At 46.2% G+C, this 17,829-nt stretch overlaps 1 protein-coding gene across 1 annotated transcript in view; it reads right to left on the reverse strand.

Moving 5' to 3' along the window:
* The window catches only part of MYLK2 (myosin light chain kinase 2), a 62,499-nt gene extending 55,906 nt beyond the window's left edge, over window positions 1–6,593 (reverse strand). The window contains exon 1 of the mRNA XM_082271657.1: window positions 6,456–6,593. Within this exon, the coding sequence (XP_082127783.1) occupies window positions 6,456–6,538 (83 nt within the window). The 5' untranslated portion in view covers window positions 6,539–6,593. The remainder of the gene's footprint in view (window positions 1–6,455) is intronic.
* Window positions 6,594–17,829: the final 11,236 nt, after the last annotated feature.

Below are 17,829 nucleotides of genomic sequence, written 5' to 3' on the forward strand. Positions count from 1 at the left end.
ACCCACCTCCGAGCACCATCCCTTGGTTCCACCCGCAACCCACCTCCGAGCACCGTCCCTTAGTACCACCACCTACCAACCTCCCAGCACTGCCTCATTTAGAGAATACAAAGCCAAGTATCATCATGTCGTGCTAATTAATTTGTATGGAATTTGGTAATGATAACAAGAAAAGCAGTAAAATAGATCCCCTGCAGCCAGCAACAATATACACCCCCAACAACAATAGATCCCCCCAGCAATAATAGACCTCCCCAGCAACTTTGGACCCCTGCAACAAAATATCACTCTAGCAACAATTTACTCACAGCAGCAAGAACAGATCTCCCAGCAGCCAGCATCAATAGACTCTCCAGCAGCCAGGAACAATAGACCCCTCCCTCAACAGTAGATCCCTTGCAACATCAATTGATCCCACCAGAAACAATAGGTCACCACACAAAACTAGATCCTCTCCGGCAACAATAGATCCCCCAGCAGCCAGCATCAGTAGACTTTCCATCACACCCCACCCCAGCACCCCTTGCCATTACATACATTCAGTGCTAGAGGTGCCAGAACTGCGTTCCCCTGCGTTCCTGCTTAAAAAATTCCCTGGTTACAATAAAAAATGGGACGTGTGCGCTGTAATTTTGGTGCCAACTAATTTATTGAACCTAAATAAGCCTAAAACTGATTGAAAAGTCTCGTTTTCTCCCCTATAGAAATAACGAACATGTTAAAAGTCCCTCCTCTGTGCAGTTGGTTTTGCACAGAGCAGCCGGATCCTCCTCTTCTCGGGTCACTCTTGGCTGCTTCTGACCCCTCCCTCCTGTGTAGTGCCCCCACAGCAAACAGCTTGCTATGGGGGTACCTGAGCCAAGCTGTAGCTCCCTGTGTCTATTCAGACACAGAGCTGCAATTTGGCCCCACCCATCGCTCTGCTGATTGGGTAATTGAGTTTGATTGACAGCAGCAGGAGCCAAAAGCGCCGCTGCTTGGTCTTAGTCAATCAGGAGAAGGAGAGTCCCGGATGACTGAGGCACTCATCGACATTGCTGGATAGAGATGGGGCTCAGGTAAGTATTAGGGGGGCTGAGGGGGCTGCTGCACACAGAAGGCTTTTTATCTTAATGCATATAATGCATTAAGATAAAAAAAACCTTGAGACTTTACAATCACTTTAAAGCTGAAGAAGCAGATGCACTATATTACCAAAAGTATTGGGATACCTGAAGTTACACGCACATGAACTTTAATGGCATCCCAGTCTTAGTCCGTAGGGTTCAATATTGAGTTGGCCCACCCTTTGCAGCTATAACAGCTTTAACTCTTCTGGGAAGGCTGTCCACAAGGTTTAGGAGTGTGTCTATGGGAATGTTTGACCATTCTTCCAGAAGTGCATTTGTGAGGTCAGGCACTGATGTTGGAATTAGAGATCGACCGATTATCGGCAAAGCGGATATATTGAGGGCTGATATGCACTTTCCCCCGATATATCGGAATTGGCCCCTGAGGTTACCGATATTGCCGATATTTCGAGAAAGTGCTGTACCGGAGTGATGCCTGCAGCTAGAGGTATCACCCCGGTACCGGCGTCCATAGCCGACGGTCGGCTGTCTTTTAATGACAATCGATGTGGCTGAGAAGCCGCTCAGCTGTCATTACAAGGAGTGGGAGGGGATGTCCCTTCCCCCCCTCCTGCCGCCTTTCGCGGCTCGTCCGGGTCTCCTGTCCCACCGGGAGACCCGGGCAACCAGCCTGCACGGCCGGCGAAGATCCGATCAGAGCCGCATTTGGCTCTGATCAGGTCTCCATGTAAAAACCCGGAAGTGATGTCATGATGTCACTTCCAGGTACTGTCTGATTAAAAAAAATGACAGCATTCAAAACAGCCAAACTTGGCGTTTTGAATTCTTTTAAGTGCAGAGGAGGGGGTTTGAGGTCTTTTAGACCCCCAGATCCCACCACCTGTCAAATAAAAAAAAAGTAAAAAAAATTTGCCAATGTCGGCCGAAACCAATATGCATTGACCAAAATATCTGTATCGGTAATGAAAAACCAATGTCGGTCGATCACTAGTTGGAATAGAAGGCCTGGCTCGCAGTCTCTGCTCTAAATGATCCCAAAGGTGTTCTATCGGGTTGAGGTGAGGACTCCATGCAGGCCAATCAAGTTCCTCCACCCCAAACTCACTCATCCATGTCTTTATGGATCTTGCTTTTTTGCACTGGTCCAAATCATTTGGTGGAGGTGGGAATTATGGTGTGGGGTTGTTTTTCAGGGGTTGAGCTTGGCCCCTTAGTTCCAGTGAATATATTTAAATTAAACTGTCCGTGTCTGGGGTTAAGCCTTAAAATGTTGGCGTCTAATGTGGGTGTCAGTATATAATAGCCACAGAGGATATAAATCCACTTAGTGTTTCACAAAATGCCTTTGCAACCCCAGTTATTACCTTAAAACTAGCAATGGCATCATCACTGCACAATGGGTAATACGAAGAGCACGGCTGTGGGAAGGACCCAGCAGGCTCCACCCACAACAGGCTGCCTGCAGAAAACTACAGGAGGGGGCGGAGACCAGACCAGTCACCCTGCACCAGGAGAGAATAGGCCGCAGTGGCCAGTCTTTATTACAGAAAGCCCCTGCACTGCAGTCTCACACTGGATTACTGCACAGATCCGGAAGAAACACACAAAGCACACCAAGATCCAAGTAAGAAAACACGTGCCTCTTGTCTATGGACAATCTTTGCTTATCCTGGAGTTCATTGAAAAGGCCATCAATAGAAAAGGCGCACCTGTTACAGAAACAACTGTCTAAAGAAGGATTTCAACTTTGAAGGATTACCTCTCATTTGCTGGTTCGACCTTTCCTCGCTCTACCCAAACCTAAATGTGACTAGAGATACACTTTAACCACTTACCACAAAGTGACGTAGGACTACGTCGGCAAACTTTGCGGTAGTATACCGTAGTGATGCCTCTAGCTAGAGGCACCATCCCGGTACCGTGGTTTACAGCCAACGGTCGGCTTTCCGTCAGTAACGACCGATGCGGCTCAGAAACCGCTCGATCGTTACCCGGGTGAGCGGGAGGGGACGTCCCCCCCCCTCCTGCCACCTTCCACGGCTTTGCCCGGGTCTCCCGTCCCACCGGGAGACCCGAGCACCCAGCCGGCACGTCCGCCGGCTGGATGGAGTCCCGATCAAAGCCGGAAGCGGCTTCGATCGGATCTCCGATGACGTAACCCGGAGGCGGCGTCCATGACGTCACATCCGGGTTACTCTGCTGCAAAAGGCGGCAGATTCAAAAAACGAGTGTATTCAAAAATGCTGTTTTCGGCGTTTTGCATACAGGGAAGTGTAGCGGAGGGGTTTGGGGTCTTTTAGACCCTCAATCCCTCCATAAAGAGTACCTGTCACTGCATATTGCTGCCACAAGGGATCTTTACATTGCTTGTGACAGCAATAAAAGTGATCAGATTTTTATTTTTTTTTTAAAAAACCTGTAATAAAGTTAAAAAAAATTAAAATAAATAGGAAAAAAAAATAATAATTTTAGCCACCCCCGTCACCGTTAGCTCGCGCACAAAAGAAAGCGTATATAGAAGTCGAGCCGTAAATTAAATCACTGTTCAAACCACACATGTGAGGTATCGCCGCGATCGCCAGAGCGTGAGCAACAGTTAAAAAAAAAGAGCTACACTCCAACTGTAAACTGGTAACCGTTAAAAATTTTTTAAAGCGTCGCCTATGGAGATTTCTATTGACCGTAGTTTGTCGCCATTCCACGGGTGTGCGCAATTTTAAACCGTAACATGTTGGGTATCTATTTACTCGGTGTGACATCATCTTTCACAATATACAAAAAAATGGGCTAACTTTACTGTTTAGTATTTTTTAAATGCAGTGAAATGTGATTTTTCACAATTTTTCCATTTTTTTTTTCAATTTTTTCAGTTTTAAAGACAGCTGCGCAAATACCGCGTGACAAAAAAAATTTATTCTCCAGAGTCTTTGCTAAAAAAAAAATATATATATATATATATATATATATATATATATATATATATAATGTTTTATATATTTATAATGTTTCTAAGTAGTTTTCTAGGAAAAAATACTGATTTTAACTTGTAAACAAAAAGTGTCCGAAATAGGCCTGGGGCTTACGTGGTTAATGACCAGGCCATTTTCTGTGATACGGCACTGCATTGCTTTAACTGACAATTGCGCGCCCGGACCACCGACACTGTACCCAAATAAAATTAATGTATTTTTTTTACCCTCACAAATAGAGCTTTCTTTTGGTGGCATGTAATCACCTCCGCAGTTATTATTTTTTGCGCTATAAACAAAAAAAGACCAAGAATTATATATATTTTTTTTTACTTTCTCCTATAAAACATTCCCAATAAAAAATAAAAAAAAATCTAATTTTTTCATAAATTTAGGCCAATATGTATTCTGCTGCATACTTTTGGTAAAAAAAAAAAATCCTAATTAGTGTATTTTGATTGGTTTTCGCCAAAGTTTACAAACTAGGGGATAGTTTTATGCACTTTTTATTGTTTTTACTAGTAATGGCGGCGATCAGCAATTTTTACCGGGACTGCGACCTTGCGGCGGACAAATCTGACGCGGGAGTGACACTTTTTGGGGAACGTACATGTATCTGATTTTGCGTAGCTGGGCTGCCCTGCTACAGTATATATGTGGCTGGCAGTCCGTAAGTGGTTAAATACAGTTGTTAGACAATTGCCATCGGATCAAGTGGACACATTTCCTATAACTCCCACATTTTTCGATTATGACTCACCTAACTGGGGTTCGAACTCTTACTAATTCTACCCAAAGTGAAAGAAATGGCTTTGAGTGCATTTTAATGTTTCTCTTTAACCACTTAAGCCCCAGCCCTATTTCGGAGAATTTTTGTTCACAAGTTAAAACCAGTATTTTTTCCTAGAAAACTACTTAGAACCCCCAAACTTTATATATATATATTTTTTTAGCAAAGACTCTGGAGAATCAAATGGCGGTCATTGCAATATTTTTTGTCACGCTGTATTTGCCCAGAGATCTTTAAAACGCCATTTTTTTGGAAAAATTACGAAAAATCTAATTTCACTACATCTAAAAAATACTAAACAGTAAAGTTAGCCCATTTTTTTGTATATTGTGAAAGATGATGTCACACGAGTAAATAGATACCCAACATGTTACGGTTCAAAATTGCGCACACCCGTGGGATGGCGACAAACTACGGTCAATAGAAATCTCAATAGGCGACGCTTTAAATTTTTTTAACGGTTACCAGTTTAGAGTTAGAGTGTAGCTCTTTTTCTTTTAATTATTGCTCACGCTCTGGCGATACCTCACATGTGTGGTTTGAACAGCGATTTCATTCGCGGCTTGACTTCCGCATACGTTTTCTTTCGTGCGCGAGCTAACGGTGGCGGGGGCGGCTAAAAATTTTTTTTTTTTTCCTATTTTATTTTTTTATTAACTTTATTACAGGTTTTAAAAAAAAATAATCTGATCACTTTTATTGCTGTCACAAGCAATGTAAACATCACTTGTGACACCAATATGTAGTGACAGGTACTCTTTATGGAGGGATCGAGGGTCTAAAAGACCCCAAACCCCTCCACTACACTTTCATGTATGCAAAATGCCAAAAACTACATTTTTGCATACAGCCGTTTTTTAAATCTGCCTCCTTTTGCAGCACAGTAACCCGGAAGTGACGTCATGGACGCCGCCTCCGGGTTACGTCATCGGAGACCCGATCGAAGCCGCTTCCGGCTTCGATCGGGACTCCATCCAGCCGGTGGATGCGCCGGCTGGGTGCTCGGGGCTCCCGGTGGGACGGGAGACCTGGGCAGAGCCGCGGAAGGCGGCGGGAGGGGGGGGGACGTCCCCTCCCGCTCACCCGGGTAACGATCGAGCGGCTCCCGAGCCGCATCGGTCGTTACCGACGGAAAGCCGACCGTTGGCTCTAAACCACGGTACCGGGATGGTGCTTCTAGCTAGAGGCATCATCCTGGTATAACCACGCAAAGTTTGCCGACGTAGATCTACGTCACTTTGCGTTAAGTGGTTAAGGTCAGAGATCAGCCATAGCACTACCTGGCTTGCATGATGGCTTTTTCTTCTGACAAGGTACAGATGTGATGCATTGGAGCAGGGGTCTTCAAAATATGGCCCTCCGGTTGTTCAGGAACTACAATTCCCATCATGCCTAGTCATGGCTGTGAATGTCAGAGTTTTACAATGCCTCATGGGATGTGTAGTTCCGCAACAGCTGGAGGGCCGTAGTTTGAGGAGGCTACTAGTCCTATCCCCATCCAAGTTGTCTCGGATGTCGTACATTCAATGCATATAGCAGTTTCTTTAAAATTTTAGAATAACTTGATGAAATAATCTACAGACATGTTCACAATAACTTCAAACCCAATGAGCACCTCTGCATTACCTGTCTGCAGCTGCTGTCGGTGCCACTTCCTTATGGTGGCCGATCTTCTCTCCCTTCTTCTTAGTGCCGGAGGAAGGATCCATAGCCACTCCAGAAGCGGCCAAAGTTTGTCTCCTGTTCTGTAGTTGCACGCCTCTTCTTATTGGTCTTATCTAGTATTGGCTGTGTCTTCTCCTATGCCTGGATCCGTGGGGATCCCCAGAGCCCCTCTCTAATCCGCAGCTGTTCTGGTGAAAGCCGTGGGATTATTTTGTTGTCCACTTTACTCCCTGTAAGAAAAACATCCTAGTGTTAGATCTTCATGTGACAATGAACCTCACTGCATATACCATTAGAGGAGATAGAGAAGGGGACAGATAACGGCTCATCTGATCAGCTTGTTTCCAGTATAATCCTGTATCTACACTTCCTCTGCTTATTTTAATAGGAAGCGTTTCATTTGGCCGCTAATAATCTTTAAAGCCAAACTCCAGGAAGATATAAAAGACACAAATGAATGCAGTTTTTTAATCATTAGTACATAATTACAGCTGCAAGAAAAAGTATGTGAACCCTCCGGAATGATATGGATTTCTGCACAAATTGGTCTGATCATCATCTAAGTCACAACAATAGACAATCACAGTCTGCTTAACCACTTGCCGACCGCCGCAAGTACATATACTGCGGCGGTCAGCCCCGTGCAGGCAAAGTGACGTACCGGTACGTCACTAGCCTGTGAGCCAATAGGGGGCGAGGGCGCGCCGCTGGAGGCGCGCTCCTGTCTCCGCTCGTTCACGGACACCTCCGTGCTAGTGACCGGCGGAACCGATGTCCGCCGGTCACTCGCGATCGTCAGTTACAAAGGGAGAAAGGCAGGCGGCTAATGTAAACACAGCCGCCTGTCATTCTCCCTTGTGTAACAGCAGAGATCAAACGGTCCTGCTATGTAGGACTGTTGATCTCTGCTGTTACACACACAGCCACATCCCTGCACAGTTAGAAACACGCCCCTAGCCCTAGGGACACACTTAACCCCTCCTTCTCTAATAAAGTTAACCCCTTCCCTGCCAGTGTCATTTTTACAGTAACAGTGCATATTTATAGCACTGATTACTGTAGTAATGTCACTGGTACCCCCAAAAGTGTCAAAAATGTCATTCAAGGGTCCGATCTGTCCGCCGCAATGTCGCAGTCCCGCAAAAAAAAATCGCAGATCGCCGCCATTACTCGTAAAAAAAAAACAACAAAAATCTTTCCCGTAGTTAGTAAACGCAATAACTTTTGCGCAAACCAATCAAAATACGTTTATTGCGATTTTTTTTTACCAAACATATGTAGCAGAAAACACATTGGCCAAAAATGTTAAAAATTTTGATTTTTACATTTTTTTTGGGGAATTTTATATAAAAAAATGTGAAAAATATTGTTATTTTTTTCAAAATTTACGCTCTTTTTTTGTTTATAGCGCATGATCGAAAAATCGCACAGGTGATCAAATACCACCAAAAGAAAGCTCTGTTTGTGGGGAAAAAAAGGATTTGGTGTTGCAACAGGACAATGACCCAAAGCATAGAAGTAAATCAACAACAGAATGGCTTGAACAGAAGAGAATACGCCTTCTGAAGTGGCCCAGTCAGAGTCCTGACCTCAACCCGATTGAGATGCTGTGGCATGACCTCAAGAAAGCGATTCACACCAGACATCCCAAGAATATTGCTGAACTGAAACAGTTCTGTAAAGAGGAATGGTCATGAATTACTCCTGACCGTTGTGCACGTCTGATCTGCAACTACAGGAAACGTTTGGTTGAAGTTATTGCTGCCAAAGGAGGTTCAACCAGTTATTAAATCCAAGGGTTCACATACTTTTTCCACCTGCACTGTGAATGTTTACATGGTGTGTTCAATAAAAACATGGCAACATTTCATTCTTTGTGTGTTATTAGTTCAAGCAGACTGTGATTGTCTATTGTTGTGACTTAGATGATGATCAGATCACATTTTATGACCAATTTGTGCAGAAATCCATGTCATTCTGAAGGGTTCACATACTTTTTCTTGCAGCTGTAAATGTGTTATTTTAAAGACCAGCAGTATACTGTACATACCTAAATATGACCTGCATGGGCGTCCGCATGGGGGGGGGGGGGGGGGGGGACAAGTGCCCCCCGCCTGGAATCAGGCTTGGATAAGCCTGTTGCCCAAGTGATTTAAAGGGATTTATCATATTCATGATAAAAGAGGGGATTGTAGGGTTAAGGGTGTTTTCGTGCTGTATATTCTTCTCTATTTTTCATGTAGCTATCCTTGATTCATAGTCATAACATCTTGTTTGTTCAGATATGTCTGACAATGCAGAATTAGTTTCACATGGGAATATTTTGATCAGTAAGTCTGTTATGGGAATACTCTAACTTGTGTAGTATGCCAAAAAGTAACATGTGACTGTAATACTGAAACCAAACCCCTTATTGTGAAATCAATCTCTCTGTTTAAATTGCATATATGCTTGGAACATTTCCTGAAATAAACAAACATGCATTGACTCTACCCTTGTGTGTGTGTCTCTGTGTGTTCCCAAGGCCTCGTAGGGCTTTAAGCGGCCTGGGGACAGGCGCAAGTTGGAAGGAAGGATCTTTGCTGTGGGGGTAAGAGCAAAACTCGATCTTATAGCCAGACCGTAAGACTTTGTGGACCCACTTGTCTTCTACCAGGGAAGTCCACGGGTCCGGGAACCAGCCAAAACATCCCCCCACAATACAGGTGAGGGCGCACTTTCATGTAGAAGGTGCCTTGTCCATGGATCTGGATAAGCCCGCTCTCGACTTGCCAGACCAAGTTCGCTTGGATCCACCAGAGGAGGCCCTAAACGACTTTGATCCCTTGTCAGTCGCCTCTGAGGGACGAAAAAACTACTTATGAGCCGAGAAGGATGGCCCATTTCTACGACAAAGAAAGGTACACTTCCCCCCTGTGAGACCCTTAATGATGTCATGCAGGGTAGTTGAAAACAGGCGATCTCCTTGAAAAGGAAGATCAGTCAAGGCCTTCTTAGAAGTCTGGTCCACAGACCAGCATTTGAGCCAAAAAATACACATAAGGAGCACTGCTGAAACAGAGAGCCTAGCAACTAGGGGAGCCGCATCCAAAGAGGCATCACAGATAAACTGCAGCCCCTGGACCAACTGGTCTGCCAGCTCAGCAAAGGCAGAGGGGAGCTGCTCCCCCTCCAGGTCACGGCGTAAAAGCTTAGCCCACTCGGTCAGAGTTTGCGACACCAGTGCAATGGTAAATACTGGCCTCAGTGCCGAACCAGCCAGGGTGAACATATTGTCGGCCTCCGCCTTCTTGTCAGCCGGGTCCTTAAAGGCGGGGGATTCTTTAACTGGAATCATGGTTGCTTTGTTCAATCTGGAGACTGGAGGGTCCACCACCAGTGGAACAGTCCACTTTCTAAGAAGGGACTCCTCATAGGGGTACAGCATAGCAAATCTCTTAGGGACCACAAGGGGACGTTTTGGCCGTTCCCACTCTTTAGCGACAATTCTGTCAAAATAGGTGGGGAAAAGAAACACCTTTGCCGCTCTGGATGGCTTGTGAGTGCCAAAGGAACCCAAAGCCTCTATTGCAGCTTCAGCTGCGTCCTCCATTTTTTAAGGTCTCACGCAGAGAAACAATCAGTGCATCCACCAGGGCCTTTTTGTTCGTGGTTGCAGAAATGGAGGAATCATCCTCACTATCTTAGAACTCAGGGCACGTGGTCACAGACCCTGTAGAGTGTGCCACATCCTCGGCGGCCAAATCAGATTCAGGATCTAAGGAGACAGGTGAGGCAGGGGGCGCTTTCTGCTAGCCTGTCGCCCAAAAACCACCTCCGCCTTGCACACAAACGACCCCAGGACCGCCATCAGTGCATCGATGGATGGTTAGGACCCTCTGAGAGGGGATCAGGTGAGGAAATGTGCTCCAAAGAGCATTGAGCACAAAGGCTACAGCAAAATGGTGGCATCACGAGGCTCCCAGGGAGGAATCCCTAGGCTGCAGAAAACGAGACAGGCAGGAAGGGGGGCCCCTGGCAGGAGCCCCCACCAGGTACAGCCCCCCCAAATGGGGTTTGCCCGTGGCGTACCCCTCTGCCCCATCGCACCAGCACAGCACTTTGCCCCTACCCCAGGCGGTGGACCAGGCCACCCCACAGTCCCAGCATCAGTAAAAGGAGGGCGGCAGATGGGGGGCGATATGGGCCACAGGGACCACCAGACCGATGAGGGGGGTGCCTGACAAGAAGGAGGGGAACCCAGGGGTCTGACCGTCCCATGTCCATCCCAAAACCCTCCAGGAGAAGAGGGGGGACAGTTACTTACCATACCAGGAACCATGCGGGACCATGCGGGCACCGCTCCAGACAGAACCTCCTCTCTATTGAAATGGAGGGGCTGTCTGCCAGGAGGAATGCTTCGACTTGGGCCGAGACCCGGTCGTATGCGACCTCCCGAGGCGTCTAACTCGCAGGCCAGCCCCCGTCCGGTAGAGCTATGTCGCGGCCGACCTAGCGCAGAGCTGAGTTCTGCGCACGCCTGCTGGGCAGAATGGGGTGACCAATGGATCTAGATTATCCAGCCCGTCGCCCAGTCCAGAAGTTGATTGTAGATCTCACAGGGGAAAAAAAAAACAGGAGAAAAAATTCTATCTAAAAAGAAAAAAATGCCAGGACCAGAGATGCCAGCAAGGAACTAGGTTCTTACTCCTGACAAGGCAGAAAAAAAAACTGAGTACCTATAGCAGAGAGAGGGAGTATACCCCCTGGGACTGCCTATAGGCATAGCCAGACTTTTTCTACCTAGTGTCCTACTCCTGTAGGGGGCCATATAACCCAATGGTTAAAAAGTTTAGAAGCTGTGTCCTTCAATGAACGAAAGAGAAAGTTTGTTTTCTCTCAATATACTTCACTGCATCAATAAAATTGTTCAGCCGCGTGAATATCAATGTTCTCTATGTATAGCAACCATATTACGTTACATCCTCGCCACACATTCAGTCTGTTGTGCAATGTGGCACCCTATGAACCATGCCTTCCAGGGCACTCCTGCTCCACATAGCCATGCAGCCGCCTGGTCTACACACTGTTTACTTAAGTAGAGATCTTCCTGATGGTATGCCAGGCACACAGACAAAACCATGTTCCCAATCTATGTATAGAACATCAGGATTTTCACCCCTCTGGGGCCTGGGCACTGGGCCAGAGTTTCTGCCTCATCCTTGGCTCAGGTGGCACGAGTCTCACACAGCCAAGAGATGGGACTCCCTCCGCCCTGAGAAAATTACACAGAGGAGAGAGGGCTCCAAGCATCGGCGCAGAAGATAGCTGGCATTCCACAGGGGTTTCCTGATGGACAACTGCAGAAACAATTAGACAGGGGCTGCGCGCATTCTTAATTGATCATCAGTTTGTAGACATGTTACAGCAAAGCCCTACATGTTTGCCATGGAAGACACTTCCAAATTAGCAAAGGATAAAAAAAGAAAAAAAAAATGGAAAGTCTTAGACCTCACTGGAAAAAATAATTACTGTAATTACCAAGAAGGTTGGAATTTACAAAATATTTTAAATTTAAAGCTTTATTTACTTCAGTCTCACTCAACATTGTTTTTTTTTTTTGTTTTTTTAAAGCAGGATGTCAGGTCACCTGTGGCCAGGTGACAACTGCACCCTGTTGGGGGCAGGGGTGCAGCGCAAGGTAGTGAACCCGATAGCAGACTGCTGCGGATGGACGGGAACGTGAGCCCAAGATTCCCCAGGGCGCGGAGTCTAAGACCCAGCAGGTGTTCGCCAGAGCCTCTAGTGGTGAGGATGGACTTGGCTGCAGCTGGGCCCAGGTCCCGGCACCAGGGGTCCCCCGGGTCATGCTCCGTAGGGAGAGAAGGGAAGCAGCCACTCAGGACACACGGAATGGTGATGGGTAAGCCGAGGTCGGGGTAACAGGCAGACGACGGTAACCAAGGGACAGGCCAAAGGTCAGGGTAACAGGTAAACAGGAATAGTCAGAGACAAGCCAAAGTTGGTACACAGAAAGGTAGATCAAGCACACGGTAGACAGGAAACAAACACTGTTGAACAGCAAAGCAGACCTGCAGTGCACTGGTTAATATAGACTTCCTGTGATGACCTGGGGTGGGGCAGGAACAGGAAGGAGAGGTGATAAAAAGGAACCAGAAGTGAAGTCTGACCTCTAATACAGACATAAAGGAACAGGTAAGCTGCAAAACACTATTGCAAGTCCATGACACAGGAATAAAGCTCGCTTAGTGATTTTTTACCTACAGGTAACCCTAAAATTTTCTTTAAATGCTCTCTAGTCTTTCCCATTCTGTTGTTTTCCTCTAATGCTTTGCATTGAGTGTTTAGGAAGGTATTTTTGTCTCTTCTTGCTATCCTCTGAAAGTCTACATTCAGTTGTGTATATTTTCACCTTTCTCCATTGCCTTTTGCCTTCCTTCTTTGTTCAGCTATTTTTTATGGCCTCAGCAGATAGCCAGTTTGCTTTCTTGCATTTCTTCATCTTTGAGATGGTTTTCATTGCTGGGTCTCGTACGATGTTCAAGAAAATTGGAGATATCAAGGAAAAGTTTTCTACAAAGATGGGCACAATGCACAAAAATGGCAAGGATCTAACAGAAGCAGAAGAGATGGCAAGAATACACATAAGAACCATACAAGAAAGATCTGAATGTCCCATATAACCACAATGATGCAGTCACTGACCTTGAACCGGATATCCTGGAGAGTGAAGACAAGTGGGCTTTAGAAAGCATTGCTAATAACAAAGCTAGCGGAAGTGATGGTATCCCAGCGGAATTATTTAAAATCCTAAAAGACGATGCTGTTAAAGTGCTGCACTCAATATGCCAACAAATATGGAAAACTCAACAATGGCCACAGGACTGAAAGAGGTTTTACATTCCGATACCAAAGAAGGGCAGCGCCAAAGGATGTTCAAACTACCGTACTATCACACTCATCTCACACGCTAGCAAGGTTATGCTGAAAACTCTACAAGCTAGGCTTCGGCAGCATGGGAACTGAGAGCTACCACAAGTACAAGCTGGATTTCGAAGAGGCAGAGGAACTAGAGATCCAATTGCAAACATTCACTGGCTCGTGAAGAAAGCAAGGAATTTCCAGAAGAATGTCTACTTCTGCTTTATTGACTATAGTAAAGCCTTCAATTGTGTGGATCACAACGAGATGTGGCAAATACTGAAAGAAAGGGGGAATACCAGACCACCTCACCTATCTTCTGAAAAACATGTATGCAAGTTAAGAAGCAAGAGTTAGAACAGGACATGGAACAACTGACTGGTTCAAAATTGAGAAAGGAATGGGCAAGGATGTATATTATCACCCTACATTCAACTTATATACAGAGTATCATGCAAAATGCCAGGATCAATGACTCACAAGCCGGAATTAGGATCGCAGGGACATAGATCAACAACCTGAGATATGCAGACGATACCACACTAATGGCAGAAAGTGAGGAACTAAAGAGTCTCTAAATGAAGGAGAAAGAGGAGAGCGCAAAAGCTGGCCTGAAGTTGAACACTAAAAAAGCTAAGACCATGGCAACCGGTCCCATCACTCCTTGGCTCCTACATCACGACAGACGGTGACTGTAGCCATGATATTAGAAGACACTTGCTTCTTGGGAGGAAAGCAATGGCAAACCTAGAAATTAAAAAAGCAGAGACATCAACCTACCGACAAAGTGCTGTATAGTCAAAGTTATGGTATTCCCAGTAATAACCTATGGCTGTAAAAGTTGGACCATAAGGAAGGCTGAACACCGAAGAATTGATGCTTATGAACTATGGTGTTGGAGAGGACTCTTGAAAGTCCCTTGGATGGCAAGAAGGTCAAACCAGTCAATCCTGAATGAAATCTGTGATGGTACTTACCTTCACTATGAGTTAAAGACAGATAAGTAATGGTTTGGATTGCTTCAATATTTGTCAGCAAAATCTTCGTATAGAAATATGAAGATTTAATACCACCTTACACAGTGTATTCCATGCTTGGCTGTGAGAGAGACACAAAGACTGTCATTCGCAGACTTCCCTATTGTTTGTGTATTGGAAGGGAATGTGTATTGTGTTAAAGTTTACCTGTCTGTTCCATTGTTAAATGTTAATGACCTCACATTGTTCTTTCTGTCTACCTTAAGAGAAACTTATTATGGGATGTATATAGGTATGTGGATTGGATGCTAAGGGGGAGGGGGGATTGTCCCACATTGTATATTTTTGTGTACACTGTATGAGAGTGTAAAACTCTGTTCCTATTGGATTGTGAATATCACGTCCAGTCTTCAACAAGGTCAACCTAGGCGGTAACCTTGTGGGTGAAAACTGTATATAAGTCTGTTCAATAAAGGAGTTCTAGAGTTACTTCACCCTCACTCTAGAGTCCTGTCTCTTATTGGGGGAATATGCTGCAAGGGATTGCTATGGTCTTCCATACTCCCTTGGATAATCACTAAGCTATTGTAAGAGCTTGTGTAAGAGCTTGTTCTGCTGCACTCTCTGGGGAAACAGAGGTTTATCCATAGGAACCTGAAGCCTTGTCGTAGGTCCAGGGTGGGTAGGAGACGGCGAGACCCTAACCAAGCTGCCGCGGTTCGTGGGGTCTGAAGTGGTTGCGGTGTCTGGTGGAGTGCTTGGAGCCCTCGGAAAGCACTAGGAGCATCCGTCAACGGAGGTACCCAGTACAGGGGTGTCCGGTTCCGTTACAAAATCAACCCTGAATATTCAGTGGAAGAACAGATCCTGAAGCTGAAACTCGAATACTTTGGCCACCTAATGCGAAGAGAGGACTCATTGGAAAAGGCCCTGATGCTTGGAAACATGGAATGAAAAAGGAGAAGAGGATGACAGAAAATAAGATGGATTGAGAGCATCATCGAAACAATGAACATGAAGTTAAGCAAGCTCCGGGAGGCAGTGGAGGACAGAAAGGCCTGGCGCACTATAGTCCTTGAGGTCATGAAGAGTCGGACATGACTAAAAGACTGAACAACAAAAAGTCTAAAATAAGGCTTACCTATAGGTAATATAGGTAAATATTCACCCTGGATGCAGCCAGTTATGTCACCGGGGCATGCCCTCCGAAGGTCTGGCATACCTTGCAGGACCTTCAAAGCTTTGTGCCAGAACCGAGGACTCCTGGTTCCCAGACGTCATTGCAGCTCCGGCCAATCACATAGCTGAGTCTGTGAACCCGGAAGAAAGACCGGGGGAAGATGTCAGGGTGCCACTGGAAAGCTTCGTTCCAAGGTAAGTATTTCATAATGTGCTAGTATGCATACCAGCACATTATGCAATTACTTTACAGGTGTTTTTTTTCTTTCTTAAACAGCCGCAGTTTACTACTGCTTTAATCCTCATGCTGCTAGCATTTGTAAATAGATAGGAAAGTATATCATATTTACTTGTCTTAATTTTTTTTTATTTTTAAATTTCTTCAGTTACTTCCTGGTTTTTGGCCTATGCAAATCATGTCATACATCCTAGGAGACTTCAGGTGGGGAGGAGGAGCTTTCTCAGCTAAGCACACCCTCCTGCCTGCATGCCTGAACTAAGAGCAGATAGATACCAGGAAGAAAATGCTACATGAATCATCTGACCTTACTCAAGATGGCCACGGCTAGAAATGCTAGGGGGGTGTTTGCTAAAGTGATTTTTTAGCAAAAAAAAGCATGGAGACATGGATGGATGGATGGATGGATGGGTAAGTTTGCTTTGAATATTAAAAATAATTTAAATAGCATTTTTGGTTTGTGGTGCTAAGATGCAGCGTAGTTCCACTTTAATAAGAGATTTACAGCTTTGGCAAAGTAATGTCTCAATTTGTTGGTTGTTTGTTAACCACTTCCATACCGAGTCATGTAATATGACGTCGGCAAAGTGGTTGTAAGGATCCGGGCCGCCGTCATATGACGTCGCCCGGATCTCCCCTCTACTGCGCGCCCCCGGGGGCGCGCAGCGCGGCGATCGGGGTTGAGGCTCGTCCCTCGGACATAGCCCATCCCTGATCAAGGTAAACAGCCAATAGAAATTGGCTGTTTACCATGTGATCGGCTGTGTCAATCACAGCCGATCACATGAGCGGCTCCAGCACGAGCCGCTCGTTCTCTCTGCAATGCGCGCCCCCGGGGGCGCGCAGAGCAGCGATCGGGGACGAGGCTCGTCCCTCGGACAGAGTCGATCCCTGATCTAGGTAAAGAGCCAATGAAATTGGCTCTTTACCACGTGACCGGCTGTGTCCAATCACAGGTACTCGGGTACTCTGATGGGCTGGTGACAGGTATTCGGGTACTCTGATGACGGGTACTCGGGTACTCTGATGACGGGTACTCGGGTACTCTGATGACAGGTACTCGGGTACTCTGATGACAGGTACTCGGGTACTCTGATGACGGGTACGCAGGTACTCTGATGACGGGTACTCGGGTACTCTGATGACGGGTACTCGGGTACTCTGATGACGGGTACTCGGGTACTCTAAAGACGGGTACTTGGGTACTCTGATGACAGGTACTCGGGTACTCTGATGACGGGTACTCGGGTACTCTGATGACGGGTACTCGGGTACTCTGATGACAGGTACTCCGGTACTCTGATGACAGGTACTCGGGTACTTTGAGTACCTGTCAACGGAGTACCCGTCATCATAGTACCTGAGTACCTGTCACCTACCCATCAGAGTACCCGAGTACCTTCCACCTGCTCATCAGAGTACCTGACGCCTGAAGTACCCGAGTACTTGCCGCCTGCTCATCAGTACCCATCACTACTCATCAGTACCTATCACGTATCAGTACTGATCGTCAGTACCCATCAGTACAGTATCACCTATCAGTATCAGTACTACTCATCAGTACCTATCACCTGCCTGTCACCTGCCCATCAGAGTACCCGAGTACCTGTCACCTGCCTATCGAAGTACCCGAGTACCTGCCACCTGCTCATCAGTACCAGAGTACCTGTCACCTGCCCAACAAAGTACCCGAGTACCTGTCACCCTTCATACAGCCACCATGTCCAAGTCCAAAAAGGTTTATATACGTCCTCCGTTTAAACCTAAATACCGGTGTTATGGCAGAAGATAGCTGCCATAACCCTGGTATTTTTTTAAACGGTGGACGGTTGGCTTTACGATAAGGGTGGTCCCAGCGGCGGATTCGCCGTGGGATCACCCTTCCGGGATGGCGGAAGAGGCGCCCCCCCCCCTTCCTCCCACCGCGTTCTGGTCCTTTTCCCCGCTTACCGGACCCGCCGGCAGCGGGGAAAACGATCCGGTCCCAGATCCTCACAGACAGGATGTCGAGTGAGGGCAA

This window comes from Pelophylax lessonae (assembly GCF_965119305.1).
Source record: "Pelophylax lessonae genome assembly, chromosome: 11".
Classification (NCBI taxonomy): domain Eukaryota; kingdom Metazoa; phylum Chordata; class Amphibia; order Anura; family Ranidae; genus Pelophylax; species Pelophylax lessonae.